The 20,872-nt window shown below is 40.4% G+C and overlaps 1 protein-coding gene across 13 annotated transcripts in view; it reads left to right on the plus strand.

The window, feature by feature from the left end:
• Positions 1-2,151: 2,151 nt before the first annotated feature.
• Positions 2,152-20,872, plus strand: part of tjp1a (tight junction protein 1a) — a 59,726-nt gene continuing 41,005 nt past the window's right edge. For 11 of the 13 annotated variants that reach the window (XM_054620493.1, XM_054620544.1, XM_054620552.1 and 8 more), the window contains exon 1: positions 13,793-14,293. In XM_054620493.1, the coding sequence (XP_054476468.1) occupies positions 14,270-14,293 (24 nt within the window). In that variant the 5' untranslated portion in view covers positions 13,793-14,269. Of the gene's footprint in view, positions 2,166-13,792; positions 14,294-20,872 lie in introns of those variants that run through there. The other 2 variants (XM_054620537.1, XM_054620531.1) reach the window with 2 other exon arrangements.

Here is a 20,872-nt window from a genome sequence, read left to right on the forward strand (position 1 = left end):
TGGCTGGCCTCCGTAGTCCTGAAGCCGGGCTGGCAGACAGACAAGGAGCCGGGCAGGTGGGCGGCAATAACAGGTAGAGATGGCGTGGTGGGAGACAAACTGGGCAGAGAGGGAGATACTTGTCAAGGTGCTGGAAAAAAAGGTTGAAGGAGAGGTCGCGGCACTACAAACCCCCACTCTTTGGAGCAGTCAGAGCGAACGTGACAGCTCCGTGACGTTGTCGCTTCTGATTGTCGCTTCTCTGTGTGAGGAGCTGCATTCTTGTCAGTGACACTGGCAGCCAGACACACTCACACGAGTGGGCACATACACAAGCACACATGCACACTGAGAGTCAGAGCGGGAAACATCACCTGCCTTTGACTTCCTCAATACCGAATCACAAATGCACACTTTAAGACCACGGAGGAATTGGGAAGCCTGGTTGCAGCAGCCTTAAAATTCAAGTGCGCAACCTTAAACGTCGTTAGCTCATGTGATTCTCAAGGGAGGCAGCTGGACGTATTGGTGACAGCAACTCAGTCATCATAGCAGCTGATGGTTTATACCTAATGGTGACCCATAAATAAAGCAGCAACCAATGGAGAGAATTGATTTCCAGAAGCGCTGAGGAGTGGTGGAGATTTATGCTCCGAGTCGGACTCCGCTGCAGCGCCGTATATCATCACTCGTTCTGATATGTTTTGCCCTTCATCTTTTTTTCCAGCTCATCACTCTGCCTCTGACTGTAACACCGAGAACAGAGTGTTCCCTCATATATTTTTTTTAGATCATAACATTTGCTAAATCTCTTTCTTTTTCCCTTTGATCTTGTTTTGTGCTCTGCTCACCTGGCCTGTAGCAGCTTTACTTTTCTCTCTGCTCTTGATCCCCCTGTCTCTCTCTGTCTCTCTTTCTCACACACCTTTAAGTTGTCCGAGGGGAAGTTGACTCTAACGGACTAGCCTCTGACTTTCTGGAATTTGCTCATTTTGCTGATTTTCTGTTTGAGCGGCTCAGGCTACAGATCAGAGTATTCTCAGAGTAGAGCTTCCTACTTCAGGTTATGCATCTAGAATCGTGGTAACAGCACTGTACATCATTAGAAAGATCATGTCACAGAAAAGACTGTCCTAAACACTATTTCAAAGTAAAACATTCTCATGACACACAAACTTTATTCTTTATTTTATTGGTGGCATTCTCAGAAATTCATTCATATGATCGTGCCTGATCTTCAAGTCGAAGACAAGAGATCCCATCATTTCCTGTAATCCAACCCTCTGTTTCAGTTATATAGTTAATCCAACTACAAAGCTACATATGGATAGGCTTGCTCCAGATTTGCACATTGTATGGCAGATGTTCTCCCTGCTATTCTGTGTGTATCAGAGTGTGTTTGTGTGACTGTGTGTGTGTGTGTGTGTGTGTGTGTGTGTGTGTGTGTGTGTGTGTGTGTGTGTGTGTGTGTGTGTGTGTGTGTGTGTGTGTGTGTGTGTGCATGCATGTGTGCCTGTCCATCCTGCAGTGGATATGCAGATGCTTCGAGCACCAGCAGCCATAACAGACCTGAGTTTATTAATGTTGTTCATTTCCTCTCGTCTGTTCACCTCCAGTCGCCTGGCTGCTCGGCTCTCCAGCCCAACATTCCACACACTCTGCTGGAATTAAGGGAGAGGCCTGCGGCAAGGCAGGGAAGGAGCTCAGGAATGTCTGTGTTATCACAGGGAGAGAGGATGGAGGGAGGCAGGGGACAGGAGGTCAGGCCAGAGGGCCTCGCGTTGTTAGGCTGACTTTAGTCAGGACTGCTGGAGTTGTAGGGTTTCCCCCTCAAAGCTTTGATCACTTCTCACATCGCTGCCCAGAGGCTCATATTGCCACCAAAGTGCGTGCCTCTGGCCCAATCGGAACACATAGGAATCTAATTTTAGAGCTGCCGCTTTTTAAATCAATATCTCCACTCCTATCAGTGGCAGTGTCATGTAGATTATCTCACGGCCTTCACAGATGTCACACCAGGTTGGCTCTGCTCTCAGTCCACAGTGTGAGCTGCTGAGGATCACCACACACTCACTCACTTGCATGCTGCTCGTGCATGCGGAGGGACACATACACAGGCTAAAGCATCCCTCTGGGTCAAGCATAGCTGGAGTGAGACTGCGTGCCGGCATATGCTCGCATGTGTGGTGAGTGAACAAGAACGAATGTATGATAAGTACTGAGTTAATTAAATACCAATTTTTGAATGGTTAGCGTTAAGCTGGTTTTATGTTGCAGGCTTGATTTATTACAGTATTTGTGGTTGTTTGATGTTAATATGTTTCATTTATGCTGGTTAGGTCTAAATGTTTGGTCCTCTGCAGAAAGATGAAAAGAGATGTTTTTTGAACGTCGATATTTATTGCAACATCAAGGGATATTTATTTTTGGTTGCTCATTATCTGCTATGAACAAGTATTACAAAAAGGGCTGTCAGTGTTCTGTATCTCTATAATTGTAACTTTAAATCAGTATGTCATTTTGTGTGCTGACTGATTTGCATCATCTTTAAATCATTGTTTCTGTGTTGGGGGATTTGGTGATGGCAGTGATTTAGATTTGTGTAGAATCGGAACTTATAAAAAGTTACATTTTCAACTGACAAAAATCTAAATCTAAAAAAATAAACCTAATGGTTTCCTGTTGGACCTTTACCACTGAGATGTTAACAGGTTTTTTTTCTTTTTTGATTCAAGAAAAAGCATCACTTCACATAACTATAATGCAGAATGTGTGTTTTTCTCAATGGCAGTTCTTTCCTATACAAATGCTCACAGTTAACTGATTTCATTTGAACTTCCTATGAAGGGATTTCAGAGTGAAATCCATTTAATCTTGTCCATGCATAATGTCGTGCCGCCTATATATAAATACAAAGGGGATTATTTTCATCCGTTTACTATTCCTGTTGTAGATTTTAGACAAGGCTTGCCACGTAACATGTCAGTCCGAGACACCTAAATATGATCTGCTGGCAGCAATCCTTTTCTTCAAAGACGATAACCAAACAGTGTGCTAAATCTGGCTGGATTTACTAAAAAAAACAATGAAGTGTAGGTGAAGATTAATGATTAATGTTACATAAAACTATGACAAGAGCTAGGTCAGGTTTATACCTATGTTTTTCCCTCTCTGAGTCCAGGGTTAACTGCAGTGATTCAGACACATTCTGGTCTAGTGTGTCATACGGTCTGACCTTCCCTCGGGACTGCTGCTCTTGCACATTACACACTGACTAACAGCATGACAACAGAACTAATCACAGCCTTGTAGCTGTGGTTTGCATAATGTTCACTCAGATACACTCTGTAATTAAATAAATGCATGTTCCATTAGTTGTATAGAGAGGATGGAAAGCAACGAGTCCAAATGCTTATTTAGGTAATGTTTAATATTTGATTTTTGTCTCAAAAAAACAAAGATCAAAACAGTCATAAAATCTAAAATGAAAGGTCAAGATCTATGTTCATATAGCTTACATATACTATTTACTTTTTAGAACAAGTTTATTCAAAAATGATATGTATTTAATCTTCTTAAGTGAAGATTCTGTCATCTAAATAAATCAGGATGTACTTAATTAAAGGCAACTGCAGCACATAACTAACAGTATTTTTTAGATGAATATTCATTCATTTTTGAGATGAATATTCATATTCATTAACAATATTTTGCATACATTAAAACCTTACATTCCTAGCAGCTACTTACTAGCTACTGTGTGTACTCAGCTGCAGTTACCCAGCTTCTCACTATGGTTTTTAACATGGCTGCGATACCTGTAATCATATCTAAATATGCCAAGCTTCGTCAGCTTTGTCCTGTGTGGTTGACTTTGGCTCGGCTCAGCAGGGTATATAACCTGTAATATAAATGGCAGCACGACTACACTGCCTTAACTGCCTGGTATAACCATAAGTAGAGCTGTAGTGCAGCGTGAGATTGTTTTTCATTTTACTGTGTTCCCTGGTGTTCTTATCCCAGCAGTGTTGCTTCCATATGCTGTTTGCTGTACATGTCACATGGTTAAACCAGTGGCACTAGTTCAACTGAGGGGGCCCCAGGTGATACAAGAGCTGTAGGCAAACACAGGCAGATAACATCTCTACACAACACTCTGCTCCCTGTTGGTGGTGCAGCAAAGGCAAATACAACATACCCACTCTGCATTTACATGTTTTCTCTGTTGTGTCAATCTTTTTTATTTTTTTACTGTTATTATGCAGTTAATATTAATACACAAACTGACATTACAGCTTAATCTAAATTTTGGATGTGCATGTAGCACGGTTTGTGCCTCAGCCAACTAGGGACATCCTGTTTGCCACCATAATAATGGTACTACCATGAGTCATTAAACAAATGAAGCAACTTCAGTTTGCCTTTCATTTTGCTTTTGTCACCTTTGTGGTTAGATTAATGTTATACAACCTCTAGATTTTCTGCTATTGTGTGGATTGAACTCCATATATAGTAGCCTATTTTAATTCTATCACTACTCTCCATAAGCGTAGATTTAAGTAGGGATGAAAGGAATACTTCTGTTTAGTCCTTAAAGACAAACTAAAAATGTAATGGTTTGAAAGTGAGTAGTTTGGAAGGATCTGCTGCAATTTTTTTGTCTTATGTTACAGTAAACTGCATTTATTTGGGTCTCATATCGTTCATCAGAAAAAAATATATTCAAAGAAGGAAGCTGTAATTGTGAGAATTTATTTTAGTTTTATTTTAGTACTTCCTGAATTTTTTGTAGACCAAGGAATTAATCCCAAAAAGAATCGTCAAATGAATCAGTTACAAAAATAATGTTAAGTTGCAGCCATAACATTGTTGTACATATATATCTCAACATACCTTTGTTACAACCTTTTTGGTAGTTTACAGCAAGCCATCTAAATTGTTTACAAGTCATAACCAAACCACCATGTTCTCTGACCTTCCTGCCTCCTTGACATTTTCTCATTCAACCTTCTGTCACCCCCAACTTTAGAATCAAACCTACACCATTGCATCTCTGTGCCCGGCATGCAGAAAAGGTCTGCATGTGCACATTCACTGTCTCCTCACGTATCAGCTCACAGGAAATATACTGTAGAATAGGGCGCTATAAATCCCTGCCCACCGCTCCAGCTCAGTCCGGACCCAGCTCAGGCCCCACAGTGCCCACACTGAGAGAGGCGGCTTAGACTGGCTTTTGGGTCCACTCACTTTCCGCTGAGTTCATCAGGCTGGTCCTTTGAGCAGGGAGCCAGCCCACAGCCTTGTGGCTCTTTCTTTCTTTTCAGGCAACAAATGTGCTAAAACAGCACTCCGTAATCACTTGGCATTAGGGGCCGTTGTATTGGGCATTAGTGGTTAGAATTGACCAGTGGGACGTTATAAAAATGAGTCTGACAAGAGAACACCAAAGCTGATGAGTCTGGATCCTGGCACTGGACGGCTATAGGATTAGTCAGCTAACACACTGGCTGGGGCTTCTGCGGGGTCGGGTCCCATCGCATCTCATCACCACCAGGCTTGAGGCAGCCCCTTTGGCTGCCGTGTCTCCATCCGCCACTCTGGCTGGCTCTGGTTCCCATCCTCCACCGCTTCTCCTTCCTCCGTTCTACCCAAAAACGCAACATCACCTCCTCTTGTAGGGTTGTGTTTTCATGGGAAGAGCATATGATGTCATTCACTCAGGACAGGGTGGGTTGAGTTGCCTAATTCGGGACCCAATTCAGTGGCGTTCAAAGAAGTGTTCATGCAGTGAAACATATCAGACACATGCATTTATCTACATATTTTCAACATAATTTCAGCTGCATACATGTTGTCTGTCTACTGGAACTCACACTGACTTGACATTGTTTGATGACTGTATACACAACAAGCTGTTCAGTTCCTATTTCCTTGATCCACTGTGTCACATTAAACAGTGCAAAAATCCAATTGAATATAGAGAGAGCACAAGAGGTGTTTTCACTGACTGACCCCTCTCTGATCTTATTGCAGGTATTGTATACCAGCAACAGTTGCCAGTAAAACATTTACCTCATTATTGCTGACCTATTAAAGAACATTAACTGCACAGCAAATGAACTATGCTTTTGCTTTTGGAATTAATATGATATATAATGTGATTTACAGAACTACAGTTGCTTTGGTCTGACATTTCTCAGCCTGAGCTGTTCAACCTCCCTGTTTATGTGGAAGCTGTTCCCACTCCTTGGCCCAGTGAGAGCAGCTTCATACTGTTGGTATTTAGCGGTAACAGGCAGTACCATGGGAAGAGTCACTGACACAGGGGGGGGGGGGGGGGCTGACACTGAATTGAAACAACTTAGTGAAACAATATACTGTAGTTTAGCTCATCCCTCTTTACCCTTCGTCTCTCTTCCTTTCCTCTGCTCTGCTCTTTTTTCCTCTTCCTGTTTTTTTATTCACTGTTTTCCCTCTGTTCTTCTTTTGTCATCTCCTTTGCTCCTCTAGTTACATCTCTGCATAACTTTTACATCACCGTGCTGTGGAGGATGGAGACTGTCCTGACCTCTGTACTGTTATTTTGTTGCTATTGACTTTTAAATCTACACCTTTGGGGTTTTAGATCTGCCTCTAAACACATCAGTGGGCAAAATATTTAAATCTGTTAAATACTATACAAGGCTTTTGTCTATTTTATTGAGATCTGTAATGCACTATTCAAAAACCCTGTAATGTAAATGGGATCTGCAAGGCCGTTTTCAGTTATCTCAACCAGAGTTACACACTGTACGAGAAAGAAAACATTTATCACTTCATGAAAAATTATTGAGTCTGCTATTTCTCCTACGTTATACTTTGTATCTTGTCCTTGGATAACAAGGACAACAGCACAAACAAAAACCTCTTGTTCCTTTTTGGATATAATGGAGCTTTGATTTGTAATGCTGTTTGTCCTCAAGATCAAGAGAGAAGATTGATGTGTCACACACATGGTGTAGAGTTTTAGGTTGAGTTTTCGGGAGTGTTCACATTCACATTGACTGAACGGTGTAGGACTCCTAGCCCTTTTTAGACATAGTGTTTTCCAGTTTTAGGATATTCAGCATGAATAAAAATCCTTTATATTTATAGGTTTCTGAAACACGCTGGATGTGAAGATGGCTTCAGTAGACAGTTACCAGAGAAGTTACGAAGTGTCTGCTGGTGACTTATGGTCGCACACACTAGCCAGTCATTGACTGCGAAGGGTTTTCAACCAACTGATAAACATGATGGCATTAGTTAAAGTGGCCCTATTATGCTTTTCCACTTTTTCCCTCTTCTTTAGTGTGTTATATATATTATTTTTTTTACATGTAAAAGGTCCGTAGAGTGTAAAACCTGAAGTCCACGCCTAAAAGGAGTTCCCCTCCCCCTCAGAGTCACTGCTCCTGAGCTGCCTGAAACGGCTCCATTGAATTCTCTCCTTCACTTCCGTAACTTTATGAGGTCATAATGTTACAGAAGTCACGTAAAACTCTCCGGACAGTTTAGCCCTCAAACAACAAAAGAGAGAGACGGAGCTGAAGCTCACATCTACCATGGTGAAGTGGTTATCAAAGCAGTCTGTCACCCAGGAGACCTGGATTTGAATCCCACTGGGATCTGTCACTCATTTGTCATTCTCTGGAGGGAGAGTTTTTGAAATGTGAAAAGTTGACCAATCACAACAGAGCAGGCTAGCTGATCAGAGCACACTTTGCTTTCTGGAGGGAGGAGCAAGCGCTACAACGGAGCATTTCAGAGAGAGGGTGAGAAGAGGTGCTGCAGGACAGCCAGGATGAGAAAAACAAGGAGGATTATGAGCATTAACGCATGTAAACATGTTGTAACTGTAACTTGAGATAAAAATATGCACCTGGAAAATAGCATAATAGGGCTTGTTTAAGTTAATTTGTTGTGTTTATTTTTATTTGTTTCCCCTACAATTGACAGCGATGGGTCATGTGTACAAAGGAAAAAAGAAATCCTACTGTTTGTCTCCATGAAAGTGAGGACCCATTGTAGTTATTTCATCTCCAATCTTATGTGCTGGACTTGTAATAATAATAAATCATCTCACTGTCCTCCTTTCTGACTTAACTTTATATCTATGTATTTCCACAACACATAAATGATTCATAGTGATTCATAAGATATGCTTCAAAGTTTCCTCAGCAAACTTTCATAGATAGTGTTTCTGCACTGTTATGATTATGTAGCCTCAGGTATACTCTAGGCTATAATATTGCATCTGCTGCCAGAGAGTTTAACTGCTGCTTTTATTACACTCTCTTACTCTGTCTGAGATGCAACATTAACCTGTGAGAAGTTACAGTGCGGTTTAATTACTGTATATTTATATGGGCCTGGCTGATAAGTGACTGATAATGTGTCTTTGCCATCTGTGTCAGTGTTCAGTTGTTTTAGTTATTATGACTTTGCACTGGACAAAGAGTGACTGAAGGAATTCTTTTTTGGGGTTGTACATACATACATACATACATACATACATACATACATACATACATACATACATACATACATACATACATACATACATACATACATACATACATACATACATACAAAAGTAAAAGCAGCGCTGAAATGACTGCAATAGAAACTTATCAAAGACTTGATATTTTCCTTTGTATTCATGTCTGCTAAACTTGTTTTCACTGTTTTTTACCACATTGCTTACCTCCTAACAAGTGCAGTAAGGCAACGCAGCAGGTTGGAAAAAATCCTATAGCATATTTGCTAAATATTTCCATGCACCCACCAGTCACTTAATGGCACCTTGGTGTATTTGGATGATACAAATCACATATAAGTGCAGCCTGGGTGCAAGTTATTTAACACATCCCTGCAACAACAACAGAGTTTCCCCTTTTTCTTACAGCTACAAATCCCTAATTTCTTTATTGCATGACAATGATAATTGTTGTCTGTCTGTTGACCATTATCAGAAAAACATATTTGTTTATGAAAGTTTGGAGAACAGTTTGTTCCGGCACAGTACAGACACACTGTAATACATGTATCTTTATAAACAAGTAGGACTAGGCAGTGCCAAATGGTTCCTTGAAGTTACATTTGTATTGCGTGCTTTGCTATCACAACGATGCAGGGAAAAGGTAGAATTGTTTTTCATGAAGTATTTACTGGTGAAACACACACACACACATGCAAACACTAGATTGGGCTAAGTGCCTTGTGGATTGTATCTTGGGATTTGCGATATTTTTAATTTACAGTCTCATTCTGCAGCAAACAATGGGGTCGTCACGTGGATGGAAAGAATGATGTAATGGCTAGTTTTTCCTCACCAGTTTTACACAGTATGTAGACTGTTTATGGGTGCAGGTCTTAAAATACACATAAAATAGTGATTAAATATTCAGTATTCAGCTTGGTTCAATGGAATAAAGTACTTACTGCATTTTCTTAAATGAGAAATAATCACAGAAGTAGGAAAGTGAAAATAATTTTAAGTAGACCTGCTCTGGTGCTCTCTGTAACTCTCTGTGGGCCATTCCTTGTCAAGCTACTTGAGATACCGCTGAGACGTAGAGTGGAGTCAACCAGGTTCACTGCAGCCTCTATTCTCTGGCTAAAAAGGGCTCAGCAATCCTTGTCTGTTGAGGAGAGAATGAAAAAAGAGAGAGGCAGAGACAGAGGAAAATGAGAGATTTGTTTGGTTGGTTGATCACAGGCTCCTTCTTGGAGTAAACATCTTCAGAAGATTAAAAGTAGCCTAGTTCACTATCAGTGACTGAAAACCCTCTATGGTAAATTTAGTACTCCAAAAGCTTTTTTCTTTATCAAGAGAATTCAGTGGAATTAAGTGTCTCTCCAAATAACAGCACTTGAGACTATTCTTACACACATTTCTGTGGCTACTAAATTAGGGAAGAACAAAGCAGACAGTAGCAAGATGACCAACTCCAATAACAATAAACTGCTTTTAACTTTTAAAAAAATATTATTTTTTATATATTTTCAATATTTTCATGAAACATTTTGCATAGTGCTTCTTGGCCCGCTCCCCACAGCTATATAGTTTGACATGCTTGAAATGAATAGCAAAGAAAAAAGGCGTGACACTAGACTTGGAGAATGGCCCATTTGTTAATAGCTAGACTTAAATATCTCAACAACTGATAGATGGGTTGCAGCGTTCACAGTGGTGTTATCACACCAGTTTACATCAGCACTTTGCAGAGGCTTAAGTCTTGTTTTTCAAAACCTCTTTTTTAATCCACCAATATGTTGACCATGCAGCGCTTGTCGCTTCACAAAGAGACTGCTCAACAGCTCACCTGCACCGGAAACTGATGATCTTGCTGTCCGATGTTAGAGGGTGTGATTAATGAATTGCCTGTGCTGTGACTGAATATTGAAATGAAAGGACTTTAGAGGAGGATCAGGTTTCTGATGGGATGGAGACCTGAGTTATGATTATAAAGATATATGTGTAGACTGTGTGCGTCTTGTGAAAACCTTTTCTGCAGCGGTCAGAGTAGATATTTAGGTTGATATGGGGAAAGTAAGATGCAGGTTAAAGGCTCTGAGCAGTATGGTATTGTTGAAATGTCTTTCAACCTTTCTATTTAATGTTTATTGTGTATTCAATATAGTTTAATCTTGTTTTAAATATATGGTTTTATTTTATAGGTATTGATGTACTGCAGTAATCAGGATATTACAGATGGAAAATATAGCCCTGATTTTATGGATAAATAAATTGAACCATGTCTGGGGCTCTCACATCCAGAAACCAGATTTGTGTTTATTGTTTAAGTCCGCACAAAAGCCTTAACAATATTGACCTGGAAGGCAAGGGGGTGAATTTGAGAGATGCCTGCTAATCCTGTCATATGATACTAATCTGGTCTGAAACAGTTGGCCTCTTAAGAAGAGGTGTGACATCTGTACACTGATTATTAGCGGGTTAAACCACAAACCTTTGTGGCCTTTACTGAACAGACTACAATTTCTGTAAGTGAAAGTTTCTAAAGTTTCTAAAATTCAGGTGATATTATGTTTAAGTATAAGTCTGATGATATTTTGTATTTTTGTTATTGTTAACATTTCCATTTAAAATACCAAAACCAACAATTAATTGATCCTAGTAAAATGTTTCGTCTGATTACACACATAGTCCCTTCTTCTGTGCAAAAGTTCTACAGCACTGTAGTTTAGTTTAGTTTATTTGTAAATTGAGTTATTCTCACAGACACTTTTCTGCTTTTCAAAAAAAAAAAATATTTTGGCCACCAAATTTGTTGCTGAAAAGTAGTATTAAAAGTACTATTTGAGACATTTTGATAAAAACTACAGTACCCTGCTGTTCAAGGCAACTACCTAAACCTGTTTGTATGTTTTACAGAAAATGAAACAGCAAGTTTGCCACCTTTTTTACAGATTTATGCCTTGACTAATAGCAAATAGTTTTGATCTTTAAACAGGTTAAGACAAAAAAAATGAATAACACCAGCTGTATCATTAAAGTTAGTTATTTCACTACAAAGAACATCTACACAAATCTATGTTTACCAATGCTCTCCCTCTAAAAAATATAATACAGCTTCTCGTTGTAGTGTACCTGGTATACCAAATGTGACAAGGATTGATTGAGAACTTCATGTCTCCAGAAGGCTTTCATTAGTATGTCGAAACAAAGAGGCTTTGTTGGAACTGTGGGGCAGCCCTGAGTCAACAGGGCAAAAGAGGGATCACACCGCCTCTCACAGACACCTAATTCAGGACAGATGAAAATATAAAAACAACATCTTCCTAAGAACTTTCCCCAAATCATAACAAACGGTTCACATCAAACCTTTCACATTCTTCTTTATTCTTCATTATGTAATTGTGTGCTAGTTTACGTAAACGCCTTTATGCGCATCAACAGCCAGCTTTACATTTTTCGTGTGCGCACATGATGCCGTTTCACTCTACATTAGCCTTTTTCGCTGCAGGAGAAGATGGGTTGATTGAACCTTGTGATCCTCTCCAACCAAATGTAGGCCTGGATGTTCGCCTTTGTTTTCCATGTGCCTGCTCTTCCATGAGCGCACCTGAGCTTTGAAGCTGCCCAGTTTCCTGAAAGAACTGTATCTGTGTGTGTTGATGTGTGTGCGTGTGTGAGTGTGTGTGTGTGTGTGTGTGTGTGTGTGTGTGTGTGTGTAAGGGAGAGAGAGAGAGAGAGAGAGAGAGAGAGAGAGAGGGATGCAATCATAGAGGACAAAGATAGCTTTGATCACATTGGAGTGTCACTAATGTCTTGCTCCTCACTGCTAGAACATCTGAGGTACCATCACAGGTGTGGATGAGAGTGAGGAGGAGGCAGCAGAGGAAAAGCCACTGTTTTATGGTCATTTTTAGAGGGGATTAGCTCAATTTTGGTTATTGTTTATTGTTAGTTGACACCCGAGTGACCATGTTAAACATCCTGCTGTCCGCACTGTTCGAACCTGAAAGGCGTTTGAGGGGTTTCAGAAGGAGCGAGCGACTTGCATCAATACTAGTATGTATTATCCTCGGGGAATGTTAAACATTGTCGGTTTTGTGTATGCATGTTTTTTATAAACGTTTTGGTGAATCCTTGTGGTAAACAATGTATGTTCGAGTATTTTTTCAAACATACTTTAGAAACTAGTAAGTGTTTCCCTGGTTTTAGAGTGGTTCATCTGTCTTGATGCTATTATTATTATTTTTTCCGGCATGACCTGGCCTCTCTGGAGGTCATCCTCTGCTTGCAACCCTCAATACCTGTGTGCTACTCCTGACTGGTGGTACTTTAGCCTTGTAGGATTATGTCTGCTTGGAATTAACCCCCTACACTGCTGAAAAACACTCCTCCACAGTTGAGCGAGAAAGACTCAGAGGAAGTCATCATTAGGGGAGCTAGATTGAGGGAATGTGATTACTCAGTTTGTTTGGAAAAGACAGGGTGTGTCTCTGTGTTTGTATTCACATGCACTGTAACCATGGACACTGCAAACTTTATTACTGTAATATCACGATTTTGTGTTTCTCCTTTGACCCACTTTTAATATTCCATATATCGTTTGCTGAAAACAGAGGTAAACTGGGAAACAATGCAAGCTGAGATTGTTGCATCCTGTGGGTGGGGTCAGGTTTAGGAAGTCATGGAACTTAACTGAATGGATTTTGTGGTTTCATGTGGAGTGACTATCAGCCACAAACACTGCCAATGTCTCTGTGCTGAGAAACATTTACAAATAAGGAATCTCTGTTTGCTTTATTTATTCATTTTGTTCTCTACAAAAAAAGCTTTCAATCACCAAGAAGGGAAATAGTTAAGCTCAATTCTTGTGTAACCAACTAAATATTCTGCTCACATAGTCTGCTGCTGTAATGTAAAGACAGGCTTCCGATTTGCGCTGAAATTGCGCATTACAACACAGTGTTTTTTTCCCTTCTAACTTGACATTTTAAAGGCTACTATAGTGGCACTCATGTGACCTTAAACACCAACCCAACATTAGCCATCATCATACAGTGAAAGTGAGCATTCAGCATCAGCAGGGACAGCGGCGTCTCTTCTCCTTATTGTATCCCGGACTTTTTATTCCTTGGGATAACAGGGGCGGCCACTTTTTTTAGCCGCGATAAAAAAAATACATTATGCACTGAAAGTAAACAAAATGACACATAACAAAGTATAATCACTTGCTGCTAAACAAAAAAAAATCGCTATAGGGGGAAAAAACTAGATAAATGCACAGTGCCCCCGTTTTCCCAGAGCCGTGCACCCCTCCGTGCTTGTAATGGTTCGCTCCGCCCAGACACGACACGGCCGCTGCTCGCAGAGCGGAGAGCAGGGAGAGCTTCACTCAGCCTGCCATTGCTGCTGCTCACCGTCCGAGTGATGCCTACTCTTCACAACTTTTCATCCAGAGGTTAAGCGACGAAACGTCAAAGAAAAGGTGGTCTTATTACATTTTTTTCCTCCTCCCCCCCCACCCCACCCCAACTCGCGTTTCTTCCATGACTCCATACCTGACCGGACTAACGCGCACGTTTCAGGCCGATCAGATAATGGACTTTGGACTTTGCTCGGGGCTTTTCGTGACACGGTCCCCGTCGTCCTGGATCAAATAGAATAACAACGCAGCCCGGCGTGGCGGCAGCTGGGCGGACATTCAGCTGCAAGGGAAACATACCGCTCTCACCCCAAGTGATTATCAAAACAAACTTTTAAACCTGCAACTTTTAAACGGAATAAGAGTGTAACATGTCCTCCAAAGCGTCTAATAAGGTGTGTAACCTGGCCGGATGAAACTCAAGCGTTAGCTCAGTGGTTTTGTCCCAACACAGAGCTGCTAGCTCCTGGCTAACGAGTGTGATCATCTGAAAGGCCAACTCTGGCTCCAAGGGGGTCAACTCTGCTGAGGCTGGGACATGCAACTTTGTAATCTGTTGTTGTTGGTGGTGTTATAGTGGCCTATGTGTGTGTGTGTGTGTGTGTGTGTGTGTGTGTGTGTGTGTGTGTGTGTGTGTGTGTGTGTGTGTGTGTGTGTGTGTGTGTGTGTGTGTGTGTGTGTGTGTGTAAGAGAGAGAGAGGGAAAGTGTGTGTGTGTTTGTCTTCATTACACTTAGTACAAACATGTAGCCCACAACCTACCATGTATGTTTCTACTGTGACTAGTTTCATAATGATCTGACTTTTACTGTCTTTTGCTGTTGTTAAACCAGCACTGATGAGTCACCCAGCTGTGTTCACACCAGGTCTCAGCTCAGCTACCTGTTGATATCGAAAGCCACAGGCTTAATGGTTCATTATTAAAAAAAGGGGCAGAAAATCCCAATGGATCTATGAACTACCCGAGCCCCCTTTTGACATAACCTTAAACTACATTTGGTCAAGTTTGCCCTATAAAAGTCAATTTTAAGAATATTTTTGTTTTAGTTTGTACTTACTTAACTTTTGATATCACTTTAAGTTAATTAACTTACATTAAATATACTTAAATGTATTATTTATTTATTTATACGTTATTACTTAGGAACTATTCACCATTTTTGGCACTCACTTGTCAAATCCCAGTTGAGGTCCCTGAGGCCCATTATTGAAAACCTCTAGTTTACTATATCAGCTTTGTATGTTGATGTCTATTCACCAGTCAAAACAGCTTGATGAATATCTGTCAAGCCGAATGTATTTTATATCACCTATGAAGTATTTCTGCAGATGAGTTGAAAACTGTGTCATGTCAGGTGTTGACTGACAGCATAACAGTCTTGAACATACAAACGCACATAACTTTAGGCTTTCATCATTAGGTGACATCTATCATTACCTTTCCACACATGTCCTGTGTGATTGCAATGTCTTTATATGCATGGATTACATAGAAAATGATAATAGAATAGAATGATCTAATAAAGATCTAATAAAAATCTAAAAGTTTTGGTAAATATAATTTAAGGAGGCCAATCTCAAATTTGACCTATGAATTTTTACAATGCATTCAATAGTAACTCTCTATTTATTTTTTTCAGTTTGACAAGTGAGGAATGTGCTGTGTTTGTCTAACAGAGTTGGTAATATTCAGGTTTGGTCGGTTGTTCCAGTCAGACGAAACCAGCTCTGTCATGTCAGCTGGTGACGTTATTCTCTACTGTATTTGGTCACACCTTGGCATAAAAAAAAACCTACTACTACACTATGCTTGCAGTTGGTTATCAGCCAAGGTTATCTAACCCTAACCCTGGTTTTTACTCTTAAATTCATATTATTCTCAATTTCTTTTCTACAAAAGCTAGGACTTGGACATTTGAGCATTGTTTGCTTGAAATTAAAAGTAAAACCATAAGAGCTGGATTAGATTGATGTGAATGCATTTCTTGGGACAACATGAGTAGTGATTATCAGAGCGTGGACAGATAGGCATGTGTGTGAATAAGAAGTGTTAGTTTTGTTTTCGTATTAGATTAACAGCAGCTTCAATAACACTACAAATGAGAACAGATTAGGCTTCTATCATTTGGATAAAAGTCAAAGCAGATATGTACGGGTGAAAGATGCCATGTGCATGATTGATGACGGGCAGTCTTGGCAGCTTGGTTGTGATTAGTGGACAGTGCTTACCAATTTTTATTCATATAGTTCAGGTGAAGAATTTATTAATTTCTCTCTTTCACAACATTTTTTAATGATAGGAAAGCTATATGTTAGCTTTAGCCAACTTTGCATACAAGTATGTTTTTTTTTTTAATCGGGAAACAGAAGTTCTTTCCTCTTTTCAAGCTAACCCCTATTTCTCTAGTCTAATTTATTCAATGTTTATTTTCCAAAAGGGTTTCTTTTATAAATTTTTCGAAAAAGCTGAAACATGATAGGACAATTTGTTTTCATATTCCAAGCTAACCTATTATTGTTAGAAGTGGGAAATATTGTCTGCCCGTGGAATCATAACTTCATAATACAATTTTATTTAGTTATTGTTTTACTAAATGACTTTGCCCAAAACGTACCACAATTAAAGCATTTAACAAAATATCAGTGAGTATTTTGTTAGCATTCAAAAACTACAGCCACAATGTGGTTTTCTTGGAGATTTTCTTACATAAACAAATATCCTGAAATATCTCAATATTGGAAGAAGGTCCTCAAGGTTTTCTACTTTCTCTTTACATGTTGTCCAAACCTAAAAGCCTAGTAGAGCTGTGTCTCCTTTAACACACAAGACAAAGTGACTTCCTTTCAAGGGTCGCTGCACTGATGAGCTCACAGGGCAGACAGTAGTCACATTAAGCGTCCAAAGCTGCTCCTACTGACTAAGACAGCCTTACCCTAACTAAATTGTGTGGTAACAGATTCCTATATGCATTGTCAGCAATAATTAGTGAAACAAGTAATGCTTGCTTTATTGTGTTGGCCTTTCGTTCATCACTCACTGACCAAACATGAACTCCCACTTGATGAGTTGTTGTAAACTGACGTTACATCGGTATGAGTCACATATCATGTAAAGCTACAGTTAATGATTAACTGGAATAAAATGTTGTAGCACTGTTTTTCAGGAATAGAGTATCATCTAGGTATGTTGACTTCATGTCCCAGAGGTAATTATTCATTTTATTAAGCAACCGTGTGTCATTAGGTTAGTATTATGTGTCAGTACATAGATAGCATTCACTCAATTGTGACAACACTGGCAAGAACAGAAAGATGGCACTTTGTCTAGCCTAATCTAAGTTGAAGCTGCTTTCAGTGGCATGTCATGACAGGCCGACACTACAAAATAACAGTTCATTTTAAATGCTGTTTAGAGGAGGATGTGATCCAGGGAAGACGGAAAAGGAAAGATCTTTCTGTTTGTTGCTAGACTTCCTGCTCTGGCACCAAGGAAGGAGGGAAGACCAGTGTTAGAAAAGCTGTGAGACAGAGAAGACGGTCTGGCTGTGCTTTAGGGCTGCTTGATTATGGAATAAATCATAGTCATGATTATTATGGTCAATATTGAGACACAATTACTCACTTACTTTGGAAACACCATGCATTTAGAAAGACAATGTTGTAGCCTACGTTTTAAAGTTAAATGCATCAATCTGCACTTTGGGAGCAAAATGAAGAGGCTAGATATATGAAGAACTTAATGTTCTTGTAAATGATTTAATCAGAAACAAATTGGCGGTATAGTTATAAAAAAAAAAAGCGTCACACCCGCAAAGCATGGTAAACGAGATGGGGTCCGTGTTTCTATACGAGTCAGGTGGGTGGATTACATCACTGCACTGAGGACAGTTCATCCCGGTTGACAGTTGCGTTGAGAGCAGGGAGGTCCGACACTCCCCGAATGGAGAGATGATATAGCGAACACTTATCGGCAAGGTCTGGGCGAGGGGTGCTGTAAAGGGCCTCCTTCAGCCCGGGCCTTTCCAAGCAGAACTAGAGCCAGTTGCAGCGCACCACCATTGAGGGAAATACGCCCGGCGAGGGCCTGCGTGCATCTGGAAGAGTTACCACGAGTGGACCCTCCCACACTGAGGAGCCCCCTGCTATGCATTTAAGGGGTTGACTGGATTTATAACACAAAACCAAACGAGAGCGCCATTGCAATGTAGAAAACGCAGCAATAATCAGTTCATTGTGTTTATCTTGTTTTCATTATCGTTGGAAGCCAAAATCGTAACTTCAATTGTAATTCGATTAATTTCACAACACTACTGTGCTGGTTGGAAAGAATTTGATGACTCAGCAGTGGAGTAACGTTTTAAAAAAATTTTTTTTTTGATTGTCAACAATTTAAAGACAAAATAATACATTTCACCTTTTTACTAATGGTAGTGATACACATGACCTCTTTACCAATAACTTTATAGTGTGATTTAAATCAGAATTTGATCGACCGTTTTATTCATTTTTTTCAAAAGATGACTAAGGCTACATTTGACTGTAGTGAAGAAGAGCTTCACTACAGTAAATTCTAGCCTCATTCATCTTTGTGTTTGGCCTTCAGCCATTCCTGTTGTCACTTGTGTGAATGCTTCACAAAAAAAGAAACAGAATTTAGAGTATCAGCAGTCCCTCTAGCATTTAGACTTTCTGAGAAGACAGACGGAAACAAGTGGAAAATGCAATTGGATGAAGGAGGTTGTATTAATTAGAGTTGCATAGTGGGCCAAGAGCAGCCTCTATTTTGCTTTGATGATTACACACTCCCATTTACATCAATGAAGGAGGGAGATGTAATTAGAGGACCGAGTGCTAGGGAGAGGAAAAGAGTCCTGCTGCTGTTTTTGTTCTGAGTCCTAAGCTCCCCGTCTTTATCAGAGAATCGGGGCTGATGTGGCCACTGATAAACACAGTGTGAAACAGCTAGTGTCTGGCGTCTGTGCCCGCCATCCAATCATAGATCATTTACCTAATCTTCTGTTGACACACTCCCCAAAGGGCTTCACATGCCTACATTTTAACACGTTAAAAATGTAACCTTTAAATCTTATAAATTCGTCTTGCATAATGTTCATGCATGCAGTGGGCAGTATGAGAAGGGTTATTGATAGTAGATGTCACAGGGAATCTGGGTTGAAAATTTCCCAGGGAACACTGTTGGGCACAATCAAGGTCATTTTGAGAACAGCACACGGTAAAGGGCGATCAGTGAAGTCAGGGTCACTGTAGGCAGCGTCTACTGCCCAACAGTGTGAAGAGGGCTGAGCAGCCTCAGTGGAGAAATATTAAGACACAAATTACACCACATGCTCCACATTTACACTATCCTGCTGACACTAACAGGCCATTCTTATATATATTGATGATTTAGGCCTTTGATTCAAAGCACTCGCAGTAAGGAACGCAGGTGTAGGCTGTCTCTGTGTATAAGAGAAGAGGGCTGACAGTCATCATATCATCAGCCAGGGGGCTGTTGCTTCAGCTGGGCTTCAGTTTCTTGTCTTATTTTTAGGCAGTTGTAACCTATTTGGACCGTAAAACATTTTTGGCCATTTACTTTGTCAAAAACAAATGTTAAGGCACAGGTCCACAGACCACGAGAGACTTACACTTACACAACACATGCAGAGTGAGCTTTATATAAGTATGATTATGTCCAGATGCCCAGATTCATTGTCGACCACTTTTAAGAAAGAGAAAACAGTGGACTGCTATGATCATAATGAGCTACTTGTTACTGAAGTATCACCTTCTATTAGTCTGGATACAAACTTTGAGAGAAAGCAGCTGTTTGTGTTGTTTCACTTCCAGGAGACTGGAGTGCGGCAGTTATCAAGGACATCTGACCTGCTTATCCTTTCATCCCTGGAGGGGAATCCAGGGCAGATGCACACCGCAGAGAGAGAGAGAAAAAGAAGGAAAGCACAAAATCTTCTTCTGAGGGAGGAGGTGATGTGAGGAAGGGTTATTGGAGGGGTGAAATGGAGAAAGGAAGGAGTGGGAGGGAGAGATGCACCCGCTATAATCTGAATCACATGGCAGATCTTAAAAAGACTGCCTCTCTCCTATAATCATGGCATTATAGCTCTGGGATTTTTCTTCTTAAAAAGCATATTGTAAAGCACATTCATATCTATTTCTATTTAATTCAAATGCAACAGGCAACAGGGTGGAGTACGTTTCCTTGCCCAGTGGAGGTCAAGACTTTTGTGGAACAAACTACCACTAGTCTTGCAAAACAATCCACAAATATTATTTGGCTCATTGTGGTTTGGCACTGCCACAATATTTGTGGATAGTATATCTTAAGGAGGGCGTTCAAAGAAGGCTGTGAAAAAGACGATTGACCGTCATAACATTGGTGTGGTTCTGAATTGTTGTTAAACTTTCAACTTGACTTTTCACCAAAACCAGTTTCTGGCAAACATGACACAAGAAGTGGACCATGTTGTCAAAATATCATAAATGATTGCTTAGAGGTTTGGAAGTCTGTTGAGGCAGAGGTTCATGTCATTTTCATTTGTTGGTCATATTTATCTGACTGTGCTGACAGTTTTCTAGAGGTTGTTTCTAGACTTGAATACATCAATAAAAGCTGAGCTTTCCAGATAAAGGTTGGCTGGGTGAGGCTGGTCCAGCAGCACATGGGAGTCCATAAAAGCCTTTATTGTTGTGTGAGTGGCCAGACAAAGTCTAAATATTATCTCAGGGATCCCTCAGGAAGACCAGCTTGGGATTATCCACCACCTTTCGCTCACCTGCTGATGTTGTTGATTGAGTTGGGTGGATGGAAATGTCTTATAACCCTGAGCCTTGGTCAGTCCCTTTCCTTATCAAACAGCCAGCCTATCAAAGCCAGGACACTCCAAGCCAGCCCTGCATCCTCTCTGAAAAGGCAGGTCTCTGCAGGGATTTGTCATTCCCACTGCAGGCATA

This window comes from Anoplopoma fimbria, chromosome 2, assembly GCF_027596085.1.
Source record: "Anoplopoma fimbria isolate UVic2021 breed Golden Eagle Sablefish chromosome 2, Afim_UVic_2022, whole genome shotgun sequence".
NCBI classification, from domain to species: Eukaryota; Metazoa; Chordata; class Actinopteri; order Perciformes; family Anoplopomatidae; genus Anoplopoma; species Anoplopoma fimbria.